General features: G+C 41.6%; 1 protein-coding gene across 3 annotated transcripts in view; it reads right to left on the bottom strand.

Moving 5' to 3' along the window:
* LOC122564717 (lectin BRA-3-like) overlaps positions 1 to 19,707 on the bottom strand; it is a 122,940-nt gene that overhangs the window by 11,104 nt on the left and 92,129 nt on the right. For 2 of the 3 annotated variants that reach the window (XM_043719839.1, XM_043719841.1), the window contains one exon: positions 3,362 to 3,529. In XM_043719839.1, the coding sequence (XP_043575774.1) occupies positions 3,387 to 3,529 (143 nt within the window). In that variant the 3' untranslated portion in view covers positions 3,362 to 3,386. The remainder of the gene's footprint in view (positions 1 to 3,361; positions 3,530 to 19,707) is intronic. The other variant, XM_043719840.1, reaches the window with a different exon arrangement.

Raw genomic sequence — 19,707 nt, 5'->3', positions numbered from 1 at the left:
GAACCAAATTAAAATCTGTATAGATTTGCAATACCTTTACCAATCAAAAGAAATCCCAAGAGCAGAAGATTATCTTTAGATAGAAATAAACAAGTTTCTTAATTGAAACTTGCAAGGAACAAGCTACTTGACAATCTAAAGGAACTAATGACAGAAAAGTCGCCAAGTCCTGATTGTCTGCATCTAAAGGTTTCAGCAGAACTGGCAGACAGTGTGGAGGCATTGGTCAAAATATCCAGAACTCAATAGATTTTGGGAGGTTTCTAATGGGCTGGAACATTACTAATGAGGTACCTTTTTCAAGAGAGAAGGGAGACCGAAAGCAGGAAAATATAAGCCAATTGCCTTAACATCTGTTGTTTGAATAAAGGCAAAATACTGCGGATGCTGGAAATCTAAAATAGAGGTTTATAAAATCATGAAGGGCATGGATAGGGTGAATGGCCAAGATTTCTTTTCCAGGGTTAGGGCGAGTCCAAACCTAAAAGACAAAGATTTACGGTGAGAGGGAAAGATTTAAAAGGAACCTAAGGGGCAACTTTCTTACGCAGAGGGTGGTGCGTATATGGAATGAGCTGCCAGAGGAAGTGATGGATGCTAGTACAATTACAACATTTAAAAGGCATCTGGAAGGGTACATAAATAGGAAGGGTTTAGAGGGATTTGGGCAAACGGGACTAAACTGATCGACATGGACAAGTTGGACTGAAGGGTCTGTTTCCATACTGTACAACTTTATGACTCTGAGAAAATAATGGCACTGAGAAAATGTCAAGGTAAATCCGCATTTGAAATGTGGGACGTTTTTAAAGAGAGGTTGATTAGAGTGCAGGACAAACATGATCCTGTGAAAATGAGGGATAGAAATGGCAAGATTAGGTACCATGGATGACAGGTGAAATTGTGAGACTAGCTAAGAGAAAAAAGAAAGCATACATAAAGTCTAGGCAACTGAAAACAGAAGAAGCTTTGGAAGAATATCGGGAATGTAGGACCAATTTGAAACGGGAATTAAGCAGGCTAAAAGGGGTCATGAGATATCTTTAGCAAACAGGGTTAAGGAAAATCTCAAAAGCCTTTTATTCATATATAGGGAGCAGGAGGGTAACTAGAGAAAGTGTTGGCCCACTCAAGGACAAAGGAGGAAAGTTATGCATGAAGTCAGAGAAAATGAGTGAGATTCTTAACAAGGACTTTGTATCGGTATTCACCGAGGAGAGGGACATGTTGAAGTAAGAGATAGATGTTTGATTACTCTAGGTCAAATCGGCAGAAGGAGGGAGGAAGTGTTGGGTATTGTAAAAGGCATTAAGAGGGACAAGTCCCCAGGTTCAGATGAGATCTATCACAAGTTACTGAGGGAAACGAGAGAGGAAATAGCTGGAGCTTTAACAGATATCTTTGCAGCATCCTCAAACACAGGTGAGGTCTTGGAGAACTGGAGAATTGCTAACGTTGTCCCCTTGTTTAAGAAGGGAAGCAGGGATAATCCAGGTAATTATAGACCAGTTAGCCTGATGTTAATGGTAGGGAATCTGCTGGAGAAGATACTGATAGGATCTATTCCCATTTGGAAGAAAATGGGCTTATTAGTGATAAACAACATGATTTTGTGGAGGAAAGGTCTGATGGAGAAAGTGAAGTTGCATGAGGTCCAGAGTGTACTAGCTAGATAGATAAAGAACTGGCTGGGCAACTGGTGACTGAGAGTAGTGGTGGAAGGGAGTTTCTCAAAATGGAGACCTGTGACAAGTGGTGTTCCACAGGGATCTGTGCTGGGACCACTGTTGTTTGTGACATACATAAATTACTTGGAAGAAGGTATAGGTGGTCTGATTAGCAAGTTTGCAGATGACATTAACATTGGTGGAGTATCAGATAGTGAAAGGGACTGTCAGAGAACACAGCGGAATATAGATAGATTGGAGAGTTGGGCGGAGAAATGGCAGATGGAGTTCAATCCGGGCAAATGTGAGGTGATGCATTTTGGAAGATCCAATTCAAGAGCGAACTATACAGTAAGTGGAAAAGTCCTGGGGAAAATTGATGTACAGAGAGATCTGGGTGTTCAGGTCCATTGTTCCCTGAAGGTGGCATTGTGGGTCAATAAAGTGGTTGAGAAGGCATACAGCATGCTTTCCTTCATTGGATGGAATACTGAGTACAAGAGTTGGCAGATCATGTTACAGTTGTATAAGACTTTGGTTCGGCTACATTTGGAATACTGCATACGGTTCTAGTTATCACATTATCAAAAGGATGTGGATGCTTTGGAGAGGGTGCAGAGGAGATTCACCAGGATGTTGCCTGTTATGGAGGGTGCTAGCTCTGAAGAGAGGGTGAGTAGATAAGGATTATTTTCATTAGAAAGACGGAAGTTGAGGGGGGACCTGATTGAGGTTTACAAAATCATGAGAGATATAGACAGAGTGGACAGCAAGAAGCTTTTTTCCCAGAGTGGGGGACTTAATTACTTGGGGACACAAGTTCAAAATGAGAGGGGAAACATTTAGGGGAGATATGCATGGAAAGTTCTTTACAGCAGAGGGTAGTGGATGCCTGGAATACGTTACCAGTGGAAGTGGTAGAGGCAGGCACGATAGCATCATTTAAGATGTATCCAGACAGAATGGACAATGAGTAGAGGGATACAGACCCTTAGAAAATAGACAGCAGGTTTAGATAGAGGATCTGGATAGGTGCAGGCTTGGAAGGCCGGAGGGCTTGTTTGTGTGCTGTAATTTTCTTTGTTCCATGTTCTAAAGAATAACGAATCCCTGAACCAACTGGATTTCCGCATGAGGCTTTAAAGGAAGTAGGTGACACTGGTGTAGCTGCTATAATTACAAAGTCCAATGTTCCCTTGTTTCCCGAAGCAATCTTTTAATTTGGAAAATTGAGCATATTACTTCATGTACTGTTCCATCTTTTGTCATTTTACTTTAATGCCTCCATATTGGGTTAACCTTCCTTTGTGTTATCCCTCTTTTTTTAAACTTTGTTCTGACATACATGTAATAGATTTTGAGCCTTTTTAATGAGATACTATAGGTGTAATTCTATGGTCTAACACTGCTACCAGAGACATGATATTGCCCATGTGGAGCCCATGATTCTTCACAGTTCAAACCCTGACAGCATAAGATTGAGAATCACTGCTCACTCAAGTTCCTGCAATATAGTCACTTATCATTAATCAACCATATCGTTAGGAGATTTTGTTCTCATAAAGATTCCCAGACCTCCTTCAGTGAGCTCTCGGCTGGATGGGAAATCTAGATTATTTAAACCCTCTGACTTCAATATTTTAAAGCTGGCTCATCATCATGACTGTAACCCAGATATAACGTTTGTAACTTACTGAAAGTGAATCTGGCAAGACAGGATTAATTCTTTCTATAAAATATTTTAAGTCCATCAAGATAAGCTTGGTCGTTCACAGTTAGAATAGTAGCACCTCCAGAAATCCTCTTCTTTACCAACATTACGAATGAGGCCTCACCTTTCTTCAAAATCTCATTAGCATCATCTAAGGAGGAGAAAAGAGGTGTTATGCACAAATTTGAACAAGACTTCTTTGCTGCATAGGACCTCAAACCAGCACTACACACTACATATATTGACACCATTTTCTTACTCTGGACCCAAGGCGAGGAGTCACTGAAACAATTACAGATACATGCTATTTGTTCAAAAAGCACACAATCTATATGCAGTCAGTCCATGTGACATTTTATAAATTCCTACTTTAGAAACAGAACCAGTCTGATTTAAGGTCAGGATACAGACAGATTCTAACCTCACACCTTTAATGCATTGTCTGAGGTGTCACCTTTTTTTAACAAAACCTTAAATTATCTCAGGAATATGACTTGAAAGAAGTTCTGGGATTCACATATTAATGAATCAAAACCTGCAACCCCATTCTAAGTGATTAAAGACTTAACAGTAATCTAAATTTGTTCAAGACACTGCATCAGTTGCATGACACTTTGACCTTTTACTATAAATTCTGTGTCCTATGATCCTGCCCCACTAGGTACCTGATGAAGGAGAAGCGCTCCAAAAGCTTGCACTTCCAAATAAACCTATTGGACTATAAGTTGGCATTGTGTGATTTTTAAATATGATTTAATTAGTCATGCAGATCTTTTAGGTTTGCACTCTTACGAGATTAATCTATATTGTATTGACATATATGGATTATGGATATATAAGTGATATCTTGACATCAAGGCCACATTTGGGGCATCAAGCAGCCCCAGCTAAATTGGAGTCAATGGGAAATGGTAGATGGTAGGTCTGCAGTGGTAGTTCCCCTCTGATTGCTTTCATATCTGGCACAAAGGAAGATGGTTGTGGTTGCTGGAGGTTGGTCATCTCAGCTCCAGGACATCTTTGCAGGAGTTCCTTCTTTTTTATTCATTAACAGAATGAGGCATCGCTGGTTAGGTATACAATTATTGCCTATCCCTAACTGCCCATTGGTCAGTTAAGGGTCAATATTGTTCTGGGTCTGGAGTCACATGTAGGCCAGACCAGGTAAGGATGGCAGTTTCCTTTCCTAAAGGACATGAGGGAACAGATGTATTCTTCATGATACAGATTTTCTAATCAACCTGCTCAGAAATGATATTACACACCTCTGGAGCAGGTGACTCTAGAACCCAAGCCTCCTGACTCAGAGGTCGGGGCTATCACTGTTCTAAAAACGTCCTGAAAATTCCTTGGGATAGTGTCCTCAGCCCAACCATTTTCAGCTGTTTCATAAATGACCTTTCCTTGATCTTCAGGTCAGATATGGAGATGTTTGCACAATGTTCAGGACCATTCACATCTCCTCAGATACCGAAGCAGTCCATATTCAAATGCAGAAAGACCTGGAAAATGTCCAGGCTTGGGCTGAATAATGCTAAGTAACATTCCCATCACACAAATGTCAGACAATGAACATCTCCAAAAAGAGGCAATCTAACCATCATCCCTTTACATTCAGAGCTATTACCATTACTGAATTCCCCACTGTCAACATGCTGAGGGTTACCATTGACCAAAAACTCAACTGGACTAGTTATTTAAATACAATGGCTACAAGAGCAAGTCAGAGGCTAGGAAACCTGCAGCAAGTAACTCATCTCCTGACTCCCTAAAGCGTGACTACCATCTATAAGGCATAAGTCAGGAGTGTGATGGAATACTCCCCACTTGCCTGGATGAGTGAAGCTCCAGCAAGGCTCAAGAAGTTTGGCACCATTCAGGACAAAGCAGGTCGCTTCATTGCCTCTTCTGATGATCAGTAGCAGCAGTGTGTGACATCTACACGACGTATCTTATTACTAGCAAAACTTGCCTAATTTCTGTGCCAATTCTCCTCTCCTCCCTGGAAAATGTACAAATTTGTGATATGAAATTCAGAGTTAGTAACTGTAGAGACATCCATGCTACTGTTTATAAGGGAGTTCAAGAATTTTTACCCAAGGCATTGAAGGAGTGGCGATATAGTTCTTAAGTCAAGTTGGAGGGGACCTTGTGCAGAGTGGTATTTTTATTTGTATATTGTCCTTGTTATTGCAGGTGGGGTTTGGAAGGTGTTGTCAGAAGATCTTTGGTGAGTTACTGCCAAATATCTAATAAATGGCACATACCACACCACTATGTATCATTGGTGAAATGAGAGAATGTTGAAGGTGGTGAATGGGGTGCCGATTAAGTCGTTACTAAGTCCTGAGTGGTGTCAAGCTTCTTGAGTGTTTTGGAGCTTCACTCGCATGATAAGTGGGGAGTATTCCATCACACTCCTCATTGAAGCCTTGTAGATTGTGCACAAGAGAGACATTAGGTGAGTTACATGTCTCAGAATACTTAGCTTCATACATGATCTTGTGGCTGCAGTATACATAAAATATATATAGCTGGCCCATTTCAATTTCTGGTCAATGGTAACCACCGTAATGTGTTCAGCAATGACAATGTTGTTGAAATTCAAAAGGCATTGGTTAGGTTTTCTCTTGTGGAGCTGGTACTGGTGTGGCATGCATGCTAATTGTCACTTATTAGCCTAAGCCTGGATGTTGTCCAGGTATTGCTGCATGTGGACACAGACTAATGAATATTGTTAAATTTTCAGTGAACATCCACAGTTCTGGCTTTATAATGGAGGGAGGGTTATGACTGAGGCAACTGAAGATGGTTGGACTTCGAACATTGAGGAACTCCTGCAGTGATACCTTGGAGGTGAGATGATTGCTGTCCAACAACCACAATCAACTTCCTTTGTGATAGGTATGATTCCCAGCACTGGAGAATTTCTCCCAATTCCCACTGACTCCAATTTTACTAGGGGTCCTCAGTCAAATGCTATCGTAATGTCAAGTGCAGTAGCTCTCTGTCCATGTTTGGACCAAGAGAGTAAGAAGGTCAGAAACTGAGTAGACCTGAGGGAACACAAACTGTATGTCACTGAGCAGGTTGTTTCTTTGCAATGCTGCTTGATACCCCTGTTTACCCCTTCTATCACTTTGATAATTTAAAGTCGACTGAAGGGGCAGTAATTGGGGGTTAGGTGTGTATATACAGGACATACCTAGATAATTTTCCACATTGTTAGGTAGATACTAATGTTGTAGCTGTACAGAAATAGTTTGGCTAGGGGCGCTGCTAACTCTGAAGCACAAAGCTTCAGTGCTATGTTGTCAGAATGTTGTGGGGCCCCAAAGCCTTTGTAGGAAACTCTGCATTCGGCTGTTTCTTGATATCACATGGATTGAATTGAATTGGTTCAATGACAAGACTGGCATTTTTATTGCTGAGGACTTCAGGAGGAGGTTGAGATGGATCATGCACACAGCACTTTTAACTGAAGGTTGATGCAAATAACCCAGCATTATCCACGGTACTGCTGTATTCGGATCTCTTAGTAGTGAGGATTTAGATATTTGTTGAGCTTATACTTCCTGTTGTTTAATTGTCCACCACCAATCATTACTGAATGAGATTAGATCTGATTTGTTGGTTGTGGGACTACTTAGCCTGAGTTGAGAGTTGTGTTGCTGGAAAAGCACAGCAGGTCAGGCAGCATCCGAGGAGCAGGACCACTTAACCTCTTCTGCTGTGTGCTACTTCGGTTGTTTGACACTGAAGTAGTCCTGTATTAAAGCTTCACTATTTTTATAACTTAGTTTAGTCTCATGCTGTTACTGACATGCCCTTCTGTACACTTCATTGAACCAGTGTTGAACACAGCTCTTTGGTCATGGTAGAGTGGGGGAATATGCTGGGTCACGAGGTTGCACATTGTGGTTGAATACAAGTCTGCTGCTGCTGATACCCCACAATTCATTATGGATGTCCAGTTTTGAGTTGCTGAAACTATTTGAATTGTTTCCAATTTTGCATGGTCGTAGAGTCACACAACACACTGGGGGGTATCTTCATTGTGAAGACAAGACTTTTTTTCCACAAGGGCAGTGCATTGATCACTCCTACAAATAATGTAATGGATGGATGCATCTGTGACAGGTGGATTGGTAAAGTTGAGATCAAGTAGGTTTTCCCTCTTGTTGGTTCTCACACAAGTTGTCACAGACCAAGTCTAGTAGGTGCGTTCTTTCTCAGAATCAGCCAGTTCAGCCAATTGCAGGACAATTGGTGATGGTCACTGAAGTTTCTAATCTAGAGAACAGTTTGTTTCCTTGGCACTCTACTGCTTCTTCCAGTACCTGCTGGTAGGGCAGGATATTCAGCATGGCAATAATGGTGCCTGTGACATTGTCTGTATGATGTGATTCAGTGAGTATGACTATGTCAGGATATTGCTTGCCCAGTCTTTGGGACAGGTCTCACTATTCTTGCAGAAGCCTGAGATGTTGGTGAGAAAGACCTTGCAAGATTGACATGGCTGCACGTGCCATTGTTATTTGAGGTGCTTCATTTAATGCCAGGTAGTCTGTCAGTTTCATTCCTTTCTTCAGAATTTCCAGTGGTTTGATATATGACTGAGTGGCTTGCTAGTCCATTTCAGCAGGAAATTAGGAGTCAACAGCTTTACTGTGGGTCTGGAGTTATGTGTAGGCCTACCAAGGATGGCAGATTTCTTTCCCAAAAGTGAACCAGATGGGGTTTATAGCTGAAAAATGTGTTGCTGGAGAAGTGCAGCAGGTCAGGCAGCTCAAGAAGGCGGTGCTGAGTCCGAGAGTTGGGACTGAGATAAGGTGGGGGGAGGAGAAATGAGGAAGCTGGAGAAGTCTGCATTCAGCCCTTGTGGTTGGAGGGTTCCTAGGTGGAAGATGGGATTTATGACAATCGATAATAGTTTCATGCTTACCATTAATGTGACCAGATTTCAGTTTGAGGATTATTACTTTAATTTTTTGAACACATGCCCTCAGAATATTAGCCTGGTGTTCTGAATTACTAGTTGAGTGACATTACTACTATGCTACTGCCTACTCTGAGCCATGATCAGCTTTACAGCTCAAATGTAACCAGCCTGGGGATTCCAGATACACCAGTCGGGTGCTGTGGAGAAATTACTCCAGGGGTTGGGTTGGGCGCAACCAGATAGTCTTGTCAAGCCAGTCCAAGGTCACAATTAGTCATGTTACGTTTCGATGTAATAGTCAGGAGGCAATTGGAGTCATAGCACCGTAAGACAAATGGGCATAATTAGGCTATCTGGCCCATCAAGTCTGCTCCACCATTTAATATGATCATGGCTGGTCAGATATACGCAACTCCATTTTCCTTCCTATTTCTAATAACAGTTCATTCCCTAAAGTCAATGGAATCCTGGGAAGAGTTAGAAACTCAAGACTGGGAATGGGGTTCATTGGACTGAATCGCTCCTTGAAACTCTTGATTAGATTAGATTCCCTATAGTATGGAAGCAGGCCCTTTGGCCCAACAAGTCCACACCAACCCTCCGAAGACTAACCATCTAAACCATTCCCCCACCCGATATTTACCCCTGACGAATGCACCAAACACTATAAGCAATTTAGCATGGCCAATTCACCTGACCTGCACATCTTTGGATTGTCGGAGGAAACTGGATCACCTGGAGGAAACTCATGCAGAAATGGGGAGAATGTTCAAACTCCACACAGACAGTCGCCCGAGACAGGAATCAAATCCAGGTTGCTGGCACTGTGAATCAGCAATGCTAAACACTGAGCTACTGTGCCGCCTTCACCATCACTGAGGGAATGATTACAATGAAAGGAGCAATTCAGGATAGAAGAATAGGATTTCAAAGAATGTAGGAGGTACTGTAAACTGAGGTGACCTTTAATATGTTACTAGTACTCTGGGATGGGTGTACGGCCAACAAGAGCTTGGCAATTCACCACACCATGGGTTCTGGGGGTAAACCAGGGACATTAATGGTTATATAAAGGGACTGAAAGATATCAGGGAGGCCAAAGGGCTATCAGGGACACATCGACAGCAACACTAAAGGTTGGGAGGGGGAGGTCATCCTACAACTCAGGTGGAGACTGCAAGTCACTCAAAATGACATGAAATTAAAACCTTGCTATCTTCACATCAAAGTCAATTGTGCAATAACAATACAAAATCACTGCCTCACATCCAAAGTAGGCAGAGTAAGTTAACATTTTGTCTTTTTGGGGACAAAATAAAATTATTTGAATCTGAGGCTCTGTTAAAAGCAATTGCATTACTTCTGCATCTACGTATTCAGTAATGCCACCCATCGGGCATTAAATTCCAGTTGATTGGAGGTCATTCATTGTGCAAGGAAGCAAATTTCAAATTATGGCCTTAACCAATCATGAAAGATATATTCTCCTCACTGAAACGTAATTTTAAAATGTCACATGGACTTGGAACTTCTGTTACACATTCCATAGCTACAAGTGGAATTCAACATTTTTGAACTACCACATTTGCACCCAAGTCAATTATGCAGGAACATAAGATGTGTAAGAGTGAATTTTTCTTGATAGAGGGGCTAAGCTATTATGTCCAGAATTCCACTCCTTTAGCTCCTGCTTCCTTCCAGGGTCACAGCTGCTGGGAGAACCAGGGTAGCCTATCATTGATGATCATACCCTGATGAAAACGATAAACTGATAAGAATCAAGAGTTGAGAGTGTGGTGCTGAAAAGCACAGCCGGTCAGGCAGTAACTGAGGAGCAGGAGAATCGACATTTAGAGCGTAAGCTCTTCATCAGGAATGAAACTCAGATGAAACTCATCAGATTTCTGATAAAGGGCTAATGCCCAAAACATCAGCTCTCCTGCTCCTCAGATGCTGCCTGACCCGCTGTGCTTTGCCAGCACTACAGTCTCGACTCTGAGCTCCAGTATCTGCAGTCCTCACTTTCTCCAAGTATGTTATGTTAGGGCAGTGTTCCTTTAAGAGGCATGTCACATGAACATTGGTGAGTCATCAGTCATAGTTATGGCTTGTTCATAGTTGTTTTGAGCTTTACACAGTGCATTGCTTTGGAATAAAACCTCCTTGTTGGATTGCAACAAACTAAGAGTTTGTATATTCTTTAGTTCTGATCAGAGCCCAGACAAATGCCCAGTACATAATAGTGCTCTTCACAACTCAAACAGAAAAAGAGCATGGACGCAAAGGAAACATGGAATGAACAGCATTCGTCTGAGAATGCAGATGAGTATGATTGTCCAGCATTGACCAAGAAGGACATCCAAGACAGCAATGCATCAGCAAGCTTGAGGTATCAAAGAGAAACCAGTTTCTATGATGAATGAGTTAGATTTGCACATCCTTTAATAGTTAAATGTTATGTTAGTTACATGGCATGCAGCCCTTGCTTACTGCAAAGGATCTGTTGTTATTTTTACACTGTTTTTGACATTTTCTGTCACTGAATAAATGTTTCATAATCCATTTGATTGAATACTTGATATCTTTCAAGTACTAACTTATTTTGAGACCTACTGACTGCTATGAGAAAGTAACACTAATGTTGCATGGTGCTAATATTAGGTACCTCTTAAGGATTCAATCAACATATGAAGTCAAGTGTTGAACAATGGAGTCTTTCATGATAACTCTCGAAAGGAAACTGCAGGCAGCTCCTTTTGTAGCTCAAATTGAGGTTCTGGATGTAAATTTGCTCGCTGAGCTGGAAAGTCTGCTTTCATTAACATACTAGGTAACATCATCAGTGAGCCTCTGGTGAAGCACTGGTGATATGGTCTATTTTTTATTTATGAGTTTAGGTTTCCTTGGGTTGGTGATGTCATTTCCTGTGGTGATTTCATTTCCTTTTCTTTTTCTTGGGGTGGTAAATGGGGTCCAAGTCAATCTGTTTGTTGTTAAGGTTTCGGTTGGAATGCCATGCTTCTAGGAATTGTAGCGCATGTCGCTGTTTGGTTTGTCCTAAGATGGATGTGTTGTCCCAGTCGAAGTGGTGTCCTTCCTCATCTATCTGTAAAGATACTAGTGAGAGTGGGTCATGTCTATTTGTGGTTAGTTGATGTTCAAATATCCTGGTGATTAGTTTTCTGCCTGTTTGTCCAATGTAGTGTTTGTTACAATTCTTGCAAGATATATTGTAAATAACATTTGTTTTGCTCTTGCAAGATATATTGTAAATAACATTTGTTTTGCTTGTTGTCTGTATAGGGACTTTTAAGTTAATTAGCTGCTGTTTTAGTGGGTTGGTGGGTTTGTGACACCATGAGGTCTGGGTAGTCTGGCAGTCATTTCTGAGATGTCTTTGATGAAGAGGAGTGTGGCTAGGGTATCTAGACGTGTTCTAGACGTGTTTTGTCTGCTTGGTTGAGTTTGTTGCTGAGAAATCAGTGGACTGTGTTCATTGAGTATGCGTTCTTCTAGAATACATTGTATTGGTGATTTTTCTCTGCTCGTTGTAGTTCCTCTGTGCTGCAGAGTGTGGTGGTTCACTGAAATAATGTTCTAACGCAGCTTTGTTTGTGGATGTTCCGATGATTGCTTCTGTAGTTCAGTATTTGGTCCATATGTGTTGTTTTCCTGTAGATGCTTGTTTGAAGTTCCCCATTGGCTGTTCGCTCTACTGCAATATCTAGGAATGGCAGTTGTTGTTGTTTTCCTCCTCTTCAGTGAATTTTATGCCAGAGGGTATTATTGATGGTCTTGAAGGTTTCCTCTAATTTGTTTTGTTTAGTGATGACAAAGGTGTCATCCACGTAGCAGACCCAAAGTTTGGGTTGGATAGTTGGCAGAGCTGTTTGTTCGAGTCTCTGCATTACTGCCTCTGCTAAGAGCCCTGACATCGGAGATCCCATGGGTGTTCCTTTGGTTTGTCTGTCAGATTTGTTGTTGAAGATGAAGTGAATGGTAAGGCATAGGTTCACCATCTTGAAGATATTGTCCTTGCTGATGTAGTTGGTGGTGTTAGGTGTATGTGTCTTTGTTTTTCTAATTCTGCAGTCAGTGTTTTCTTGGCCAGGTTGATATTGATAGATGTGAAGGAGACCATTATTTCATCCTCTTCTATCTTGGTGTCGTTGATGGTCTTCAGGAATTCTTGGGTGGAATGGATGGAGTGGCTTGAGTCTTCTACTAAGTTTTTACTCTTTGGCGTAGCTCCTTGGCCAACCTGCAAAATGGTGTTCCGGGTAGCACGACTATGTCAGGGAGTGGGTTTTGGTGGGGGGGGGGGGGGGCGCTCCTGGTTTGTGAATTTTGGGTAATCCGTAAAAGCGTGATATGCTGGATCTGTCTGATTTCATGTTTTGGAAGTTTCTCCAGGTTTCTGAAGTTTCTTTTAGTAGGGCTATGATTTGGTTCTCTAGTTGTGGGGTCGGATATATCGCCACTTGTTGGTAAATATTGCTATCTGCAAGCAGTGTGTTCACTTTCTCAATATTGTCTCTTTGATTTAAAATGACTGTCAAGCGTCCTTTGTCTGCAGGTAAGATAACAATGTTTTTATCTTTTTTAGTCCTTCTAGTCTTTTCTTCCTTGTGTATTGAGTGTGTTTTCTTCCTTTTTCCTACTTAATGTTGGCTGTCTGTCTGATGGTTTGCTAGGTTTCTTCTGTGAGTTTGTCATCTTTCAGTGTTGTGTCTAACACTGCTAAGAAATCTTTCTCGTCTGCATCTTGGAAGTTGTAACTTAATCCTCTTTCTAAGATGGCTTTTTTAATGTCTGTTAAGGGTCGGTCAAATAAGTTTTTTATCCATGCTTCTGTGTTGTCTGTGTTGTTATTTTGTGTAAATTTGTTGAGTTTTTTCTGCAGGTCTAGTTTTTTCATTTTCTGTGTTTGTCACTGTCTAATGTCTGTGGTTTGTTGTACTGTGGCTGTCCATTCATGGTCTGTTGCATTAGTGAGCAAAGTTTCTTGGCGCGAAGTTTCACGGTTGTACTTAAGGAGTCTGTTGTGGGCATTATTAATCATTTCTCTAAATATTCTGCAACCATTTAGCTCTGCTATTCTTTTGGCTCGTGGGGTGTTAGGGGTAGTACCTGTTTCCTTAAGCATTCGTGCAGGAAGTACAGCTGTTCGCGGGTGGTGCTGTCAGATGGCATTGGTTTCCCATTTTTCGGCTAGTTTTAGCGTATTACGCCCATAGGTATTAGTGAGTTTTGAGAAGATTTGTAGCTCAGGTTAAGGTTCTGGTTGTAAGTTGTTCGTTGAGCTGGAAGGTTTGTTTTCAGATGTTTCATCACCACAGGAGGTAACATCATCAGTGAGCCTCTGGTGAAGCACTGGTGGTATGACAGATAGAATGAACATTCTGCTCTAGAGATATGTGAAATCATCACTGATTCTGTATTCTCTCTCAAAGTGATTGCAAGTATGGAAAGTGTGTGCAGACCAGGCCTTAACACAAAACACTGAACACTGCATTTAACCATATTGAAGGGCAATGCTTCAGTTGCAATCATCAATATCACGGTTCAAGGATCTCTGATGTCTAACACTATCTGCAGTCAAGGAGTTGATGGCTTCTGAGACATGAGCACTCTCTTTAAAATTTCTTTCATTCTTGGGATGTCTGAAGAAGCTGCTCATCTCTTACATGGAGGCAACATAACCAGGTATGACAGTGACAAAGATACCAAAGAAGACATGTTAAGATTTCAAGTGCATGAATATTTAGAAACGTATTAAGTTTATTATTGTGCCCTGAGCAATCAAAAAAAGTTTCCCTAAATCTAACTGCAGTACTGACTTCTGCAGCTGCAGTAGAGGGAACCCACTGTGTAGTTAACCACGTTGGTCTGGAAACTTAGGCAGTCATTCCTGGGATATTAAGAACTAGAGGACTCGGGTCTACTGAAAATTACCTGTTCAGATTAAGTGTCACTTTCTTTAACTCAGAATTCTACAGGCTTTGCTATCACTGGCAAGGGGGAAGTGGAGGGGCCAGGCACCTTTGGAACATCCTGAGAGAAAGCTTTTGGGGCTCCTCTGTGTAGATCTTCCTTTCTATAGGTGTCTGATGGGCATCCATTAGGTACTGACTACCATCAGCAGCAACAGGAGAATTTTACTCCAACACAGTCTGCTACTTCATGGGCTGGCATAAACCTCATTACCGTCAAGTTTGGGAATCAACTCTCGCTCAATGAAGACTGTAAGAGGGCATGTCAGGAACAGAACCAGTCATACTTAAAAGAAATGAGGTGTCAGCCTGGTGAAGCTACTGCACAGGGATACTTGCTTGCCAAACAGCAGATGTGGCAAGTATTTACAGGGCTAACTAATTCCACAACCAACAGATCAGATCTAAGCTTTACAGTCCTGTCACATCTAGTTGTGATTGGTGGTAGATAATTAAACATCTCACTGGAGGAGGTGGCTGCAAAAATATCCTCACCCTCAATGATTAAGACTATAGCACATCAGTGCAAAAGACAAGATTGAAGCATTCATGACAATCTTCAGCCAGAAGTGCAGAGTGGATGATCCATCATAGCTTCCTCCAGAGGTCCCCAGATGCCAGAAAAACATAAGAAACAAGAGCAGGAATAGGCCATTCAATCCCATAAACCTGCCTCACCATTCAATAAGATCATGACTAATTTGGCCAGGCTTCAATTCTCCCTTTGTGTAAGCTCAGCATAACTATCAAATTAATGATATTTCAAAAATGTATCTACCTCTTCTTTAAATACTTTTAGTGACCTACCCACCACAACTGTCTGGTGTAGAGAATTCCAGACTTTTCGCTAGATGAAGAAATTCCTTTGCATCTCAGTTATAAATAAGTATCCCCTTATTATACAGCTATATCCCCTAAGTTGAGATACCTCATAAGCCCATGCAGAATCTTTAATAAAGATTCATTAAAATAATTTAATAAGTTTCAATAAGATCACTCCTTTTTCTTTTAAACTCTGGTGTTAAATTTAACCTGTTGAGCCATACTTGATAAGTCAACCCCTTCATTTAAGGAACTGGCCTAGTGAATCTCTTTTGAACAGCCTCCAATGCCAGTATATTTTTATTTAAACAGGTGTACAAAACCTATACACAATACTCCAGGTACAGCCTCACCAACAGCCTGTAGAGTTTTAACAATATTTCCCTGTTATTAAACTCCAACTCCCTAGCATTAAATGCTAAAAATTCCAGTTGCCTTCTTAATTACCTGTTGCAGCTGCAGGCTAATTTTTTTTATGTTTTACATATAAGAAAATTCAGAACCCTTTGTGCTGCATTTTGTTTCAGTTTACATCCACGCAAATAACAGTCTGTTTTCTGGTCCTTCTGACAAAGGTGTATGACATCACATTTTCCTAATTAAACCCCATCCTGTGATCGAGAAGCAAGTTCCTGAGATCAGCGGCAGCAGCACTGGACAAACTTCCATGATTGAGGAGCAAGTTCCTGGGTCAGCGAATCAGCAGTGAGTTGTGGCTTCGGGGATGGAGGTTGACTTACTTATGGAGATAAGACATTACGATACAGACATCTCCCTTTCATCTTGGCTGTTTCTTATATTTCTGCTTTTTTAAAAAAATATTATCTCTAAAATGGTTGTTTTGGTTTTATATCTAACATGATTGTTTCTGTTAATTCTGGGTTTCTGTACCTAAGATGGTGCTGGAGAATGGTGACTTTGTCCACTTTTCACTGTACTCCCGTATCCCTATACCTAAGTACATGTGCCAATAAAACAATTCTAATTTTGTCCACTAATTCAATCTATCTCTATCTCTTTAGGTCCTCATCACAAAATGCCCTCCCACCTATTTTCGTATTGTCAGACAATTTGAATACATTACACTTTGCCCTTCTTCCAAGTCACTAATATAGGTAGTAAATAATAAGACTTTTCTTCCCCCACAGCCCATACTTGAATAGTGCTCTGGATTATTCATTCATTCTCACTGCAGTCTGTGCCCTCCTCCACACCAGGAGCAAGAACTTCACACCTAACAGATAAGGCTAAGACTCCTCCAAAGATAAATTCTGAATCCTCACACTAACCTTCCTCGCAGTCTTTAGCCAATTAAATCACTCCACATAATATCAAGAAATAGAATTGGATACTGCAAAGGCTATGGACCCTGACAATATTTCAACAATAGTATTGAAAATGACTGGTCTAAAACTGGCTGCATTCCCAGTTATTCCAATACAATTACAACACTGTCATCTATCCGACAATATGGAAAATTGCTCTCGAACGTTCCCTCCAGAGAAAGCACCTTCTCAAGGACAACTAGGATTGGGCAATAAATGCTGACCTAGCCAGTGATGCCCACATATAATGAATGAATAAAAATCCCTATTTCCCTGAGAGGAATGGGCACCTGCAGTGAGATCAAGGCTTTTTTGCCCCTTCGTTCCTTACCATTGATGCTGAATGCCCATGATTTTGTTCGATATGGTTTTTAATGCTTGCCTCCAGACTCTTCATCTAACAACCAGGCATGCATACAGAAACAGGCACAATACTGGCAACATTGGTGAACTCTTCCTCTTTCATTCCGGTTTACTCACTGCCTCTGACAAACCTGCCCTCTGTTACCATGCCTCTCTGTGCCTTATCACCAAGTCATTAATGGACTAGACCACAGCAACTTATTTTATTTGGAGCCAAGTAGATACCTGGTGTTTGGCAGTTCTCTTAGCGTCAGAGGCATGGGCCGTTTGTTCTTTGGTCAGCTCTGGACATAGGTCAACAATGCACTCACTATATTGGGATCCCAAATCTAACCTAGAAAAGTACCCATGCAGGTGGAAGTCTCTGAGCTAGTGAAGGGTGCAGACGAAAACCTTACCAGTGCATTCTATGAGGATTCTTTGGGTTTCTCCTCAGGAGCTAAGAATCTCCTGCGCTAGCCTCCTTGGGGTGGAGGTTTGCCATGTAAGAAGGATAAAAGCTATTACAGATTAGGAATGAGGTGGTGTTGTGGATAATGTGACAGCAGTGCATCACAGCACAATGAAGTTTACTGGGTTGGTTGCCCAATGAGCACTCACCATACCCATATGACAGGTTGTGCCCTTTTACAGCCATCTTGAGTATTTTCACCTTCTACTGGGGACACTTATGTTTATCATATCCTACCAGTTTGACCTTCTCAGCATGACTGTGGGATAATATTTCCTGCAAGGAAACAAAGGGAGGGATTGTCCAGAAAAAAATTAGTGAGACTTAGTGAGTAGCACCTATCGTGGCAGGGTTAGAGTGAGTGGTTGTCTTTTCAGTATGAGGTAGAAGAGAGAAGATATTGGCACAGTACCCTTGCAAAGATTATAAGAGCATTCACTTTCTTCTTGCACTGCTATGCATTGTGTTTTACCCAGAACTGACTTGGCCTGCTATCTTTACCCATGTTGCATGTGTCTGGTGATATGGCCTCATTTGGCAGACTGCAGGATAAAGTACTGCCATCCTCTCCACCTTCCTATTCTCCAGTGCCTCCAGATACCTATCTTTAAAGCAGGGTGTCAGCTTTCCTTTCAAGACCATGTCCTTTGTAATGTTAGTTATGCACAACGAATGAAGGGTAGATCCTGGCTTTCAGCATCTGAAATGGTGTGTAGCAAGGCTTTTAAGTGTGGTACTAGCAGCATGAGGTTGGTAGGACACACTAGAAGCGAACACTTCTGCCTCTCTTGCCACGGAATTTCACGAGAAGAGCAATATAGAGCCTGGATAATTAATGAGGTGAGATGCAGAATATTGAGTGGGGAAAGTTCCTGTGAACCATGGCAGCCATAACTCTCACTCAATGAAACACTAACTCAAAATGGGAAACTCAGCCTTGTGAGTTTCATATATATATTCTCAAGGACTCTCAAGTTACAAATATAGGCTTAATTTTAAACTATTTATTTTAAAAATGAACTTTGCTTTTAGACAAGTAACAATCATCTGCATTATTTAAATCAAAATATAACGAGAATTTATGGTGTTAAAGGTATGGTACTAGTATGGTACTAGATTGGCTGTCTGACAGAAGGCAGACAGTGGGGATAAAAGGGTCCTTCTCAGGAGAGTGAGTAAAGAAGTGGCAGTTGAAAAATAACATGGGAAAGTGTGAGGTCATGCACTTTGGCAGGAAGAAAAGACACATGGACTATTTTCTAAATGGGGAGAAAATTCAGAAATCTGAAGTGCAAAGGGCCAGGTTCCTCTTAAGGCAAACTAGTAGGTTGAGTCAGTAGTTAGGAAGGCAAATGCAATGTTGTCAGGCCACTGTTGGAATATTGCATGCAATTCTGGTCTCCTTCCCATCGGAAAGATGTTGTGAAACTTGAAAGGGTTCAGAAAAGATTTACAAGGATGTTGCCAGGGTTGGAGGATTTGAGCTATAGGGAGAGGCTGAACAGGCTGGAGCTGTTTTCCCTGGAGCGTTGGAGGTTGAGGGGTGACCTGATAGAGGTCTACAAAATCATGAGGGGCATGGATAGGATAAATAGGCAAAGTCTTTTCCCTGGGGTTGGGCAGTCCAGAACTAGAGGGCATAGGTTTAGGGTGAGAGGGGAAAGATATAAAAGAGACCTAAGGGGCAACCTTTTCACACAGAGGGTGGTACGTGTATGGAATGAGCCGCCAGAGGAAGTGGTGGCGACTAGTACAATGACAACATTTAAAAGGCATTTGGATGGGTATATGAATAGGAAGGGTTTGGAGAGATATGGGCCGGATGCTGGCAGGTGGGACTACATTGGGTTGGGATATCTGGTTGGCATGGACAGGTTGGACCAAAGGGTCTGTTTCCATGCTGTACATCTCTATGACTCTATGACTAGAATATAAAAGAGGGGTGTACTTCTGAGGTTTTAATACACTCTGGTCAGACCACATTTATTGTATTGTGAGCAATTTTGGGCACCACACCTCACGAAAGGATGTAGTGGCCCTGGAGCTAGTCCAGAGGAGGTTCACGAGAATAATCCCAAGAATGAAAGGCTTAACATGTGAGGAACACTTGAGGACTCTGGGACTATACTCAGAGTTTAGAGGGATATGGGGGGGATCTGATTGAAACTTACAGAATACTGAATTAAAAATCACACAACACCAGGTTATAGTCCAACAGGTTTAATTGGAAGCACACTAGCTTTCGGAGCAACGCTCCTTCATCAGATGGTAGTGGAGGGCCCTCCACTACCACCTGTTGAAGGAGTGTCGCTCCGAAAGCTAGTGTGCTTCCAATTAAACCTGTTGGACTATAACCTGGTGTTGTGTGATTTTTAACTTTGTACAGGAGCTGAAAATGTGTTGCTGGAAAAGCGCAGCAGGTCAGGCAGCATC

This window comes from Chiloscyllium plagiosum, chromosome 30 (genome assembly GCF_004010195.1).
Source record: "Chiloscyllium plagiosum isolate BGI_BamShark_2017 chromosome 30, ASM401019v2, whole genome shotgun sequence".
NCBI lineage: Eukaryota > Metazoa > Chordata > Chondrichthyes > Orectolobiformes > Hemiscylliidae > Chiloscyllium > Chiloscyllium plagiosum.
This window is presented reverse-complemented; position numbering and strand designations above follow the sequence as displayed.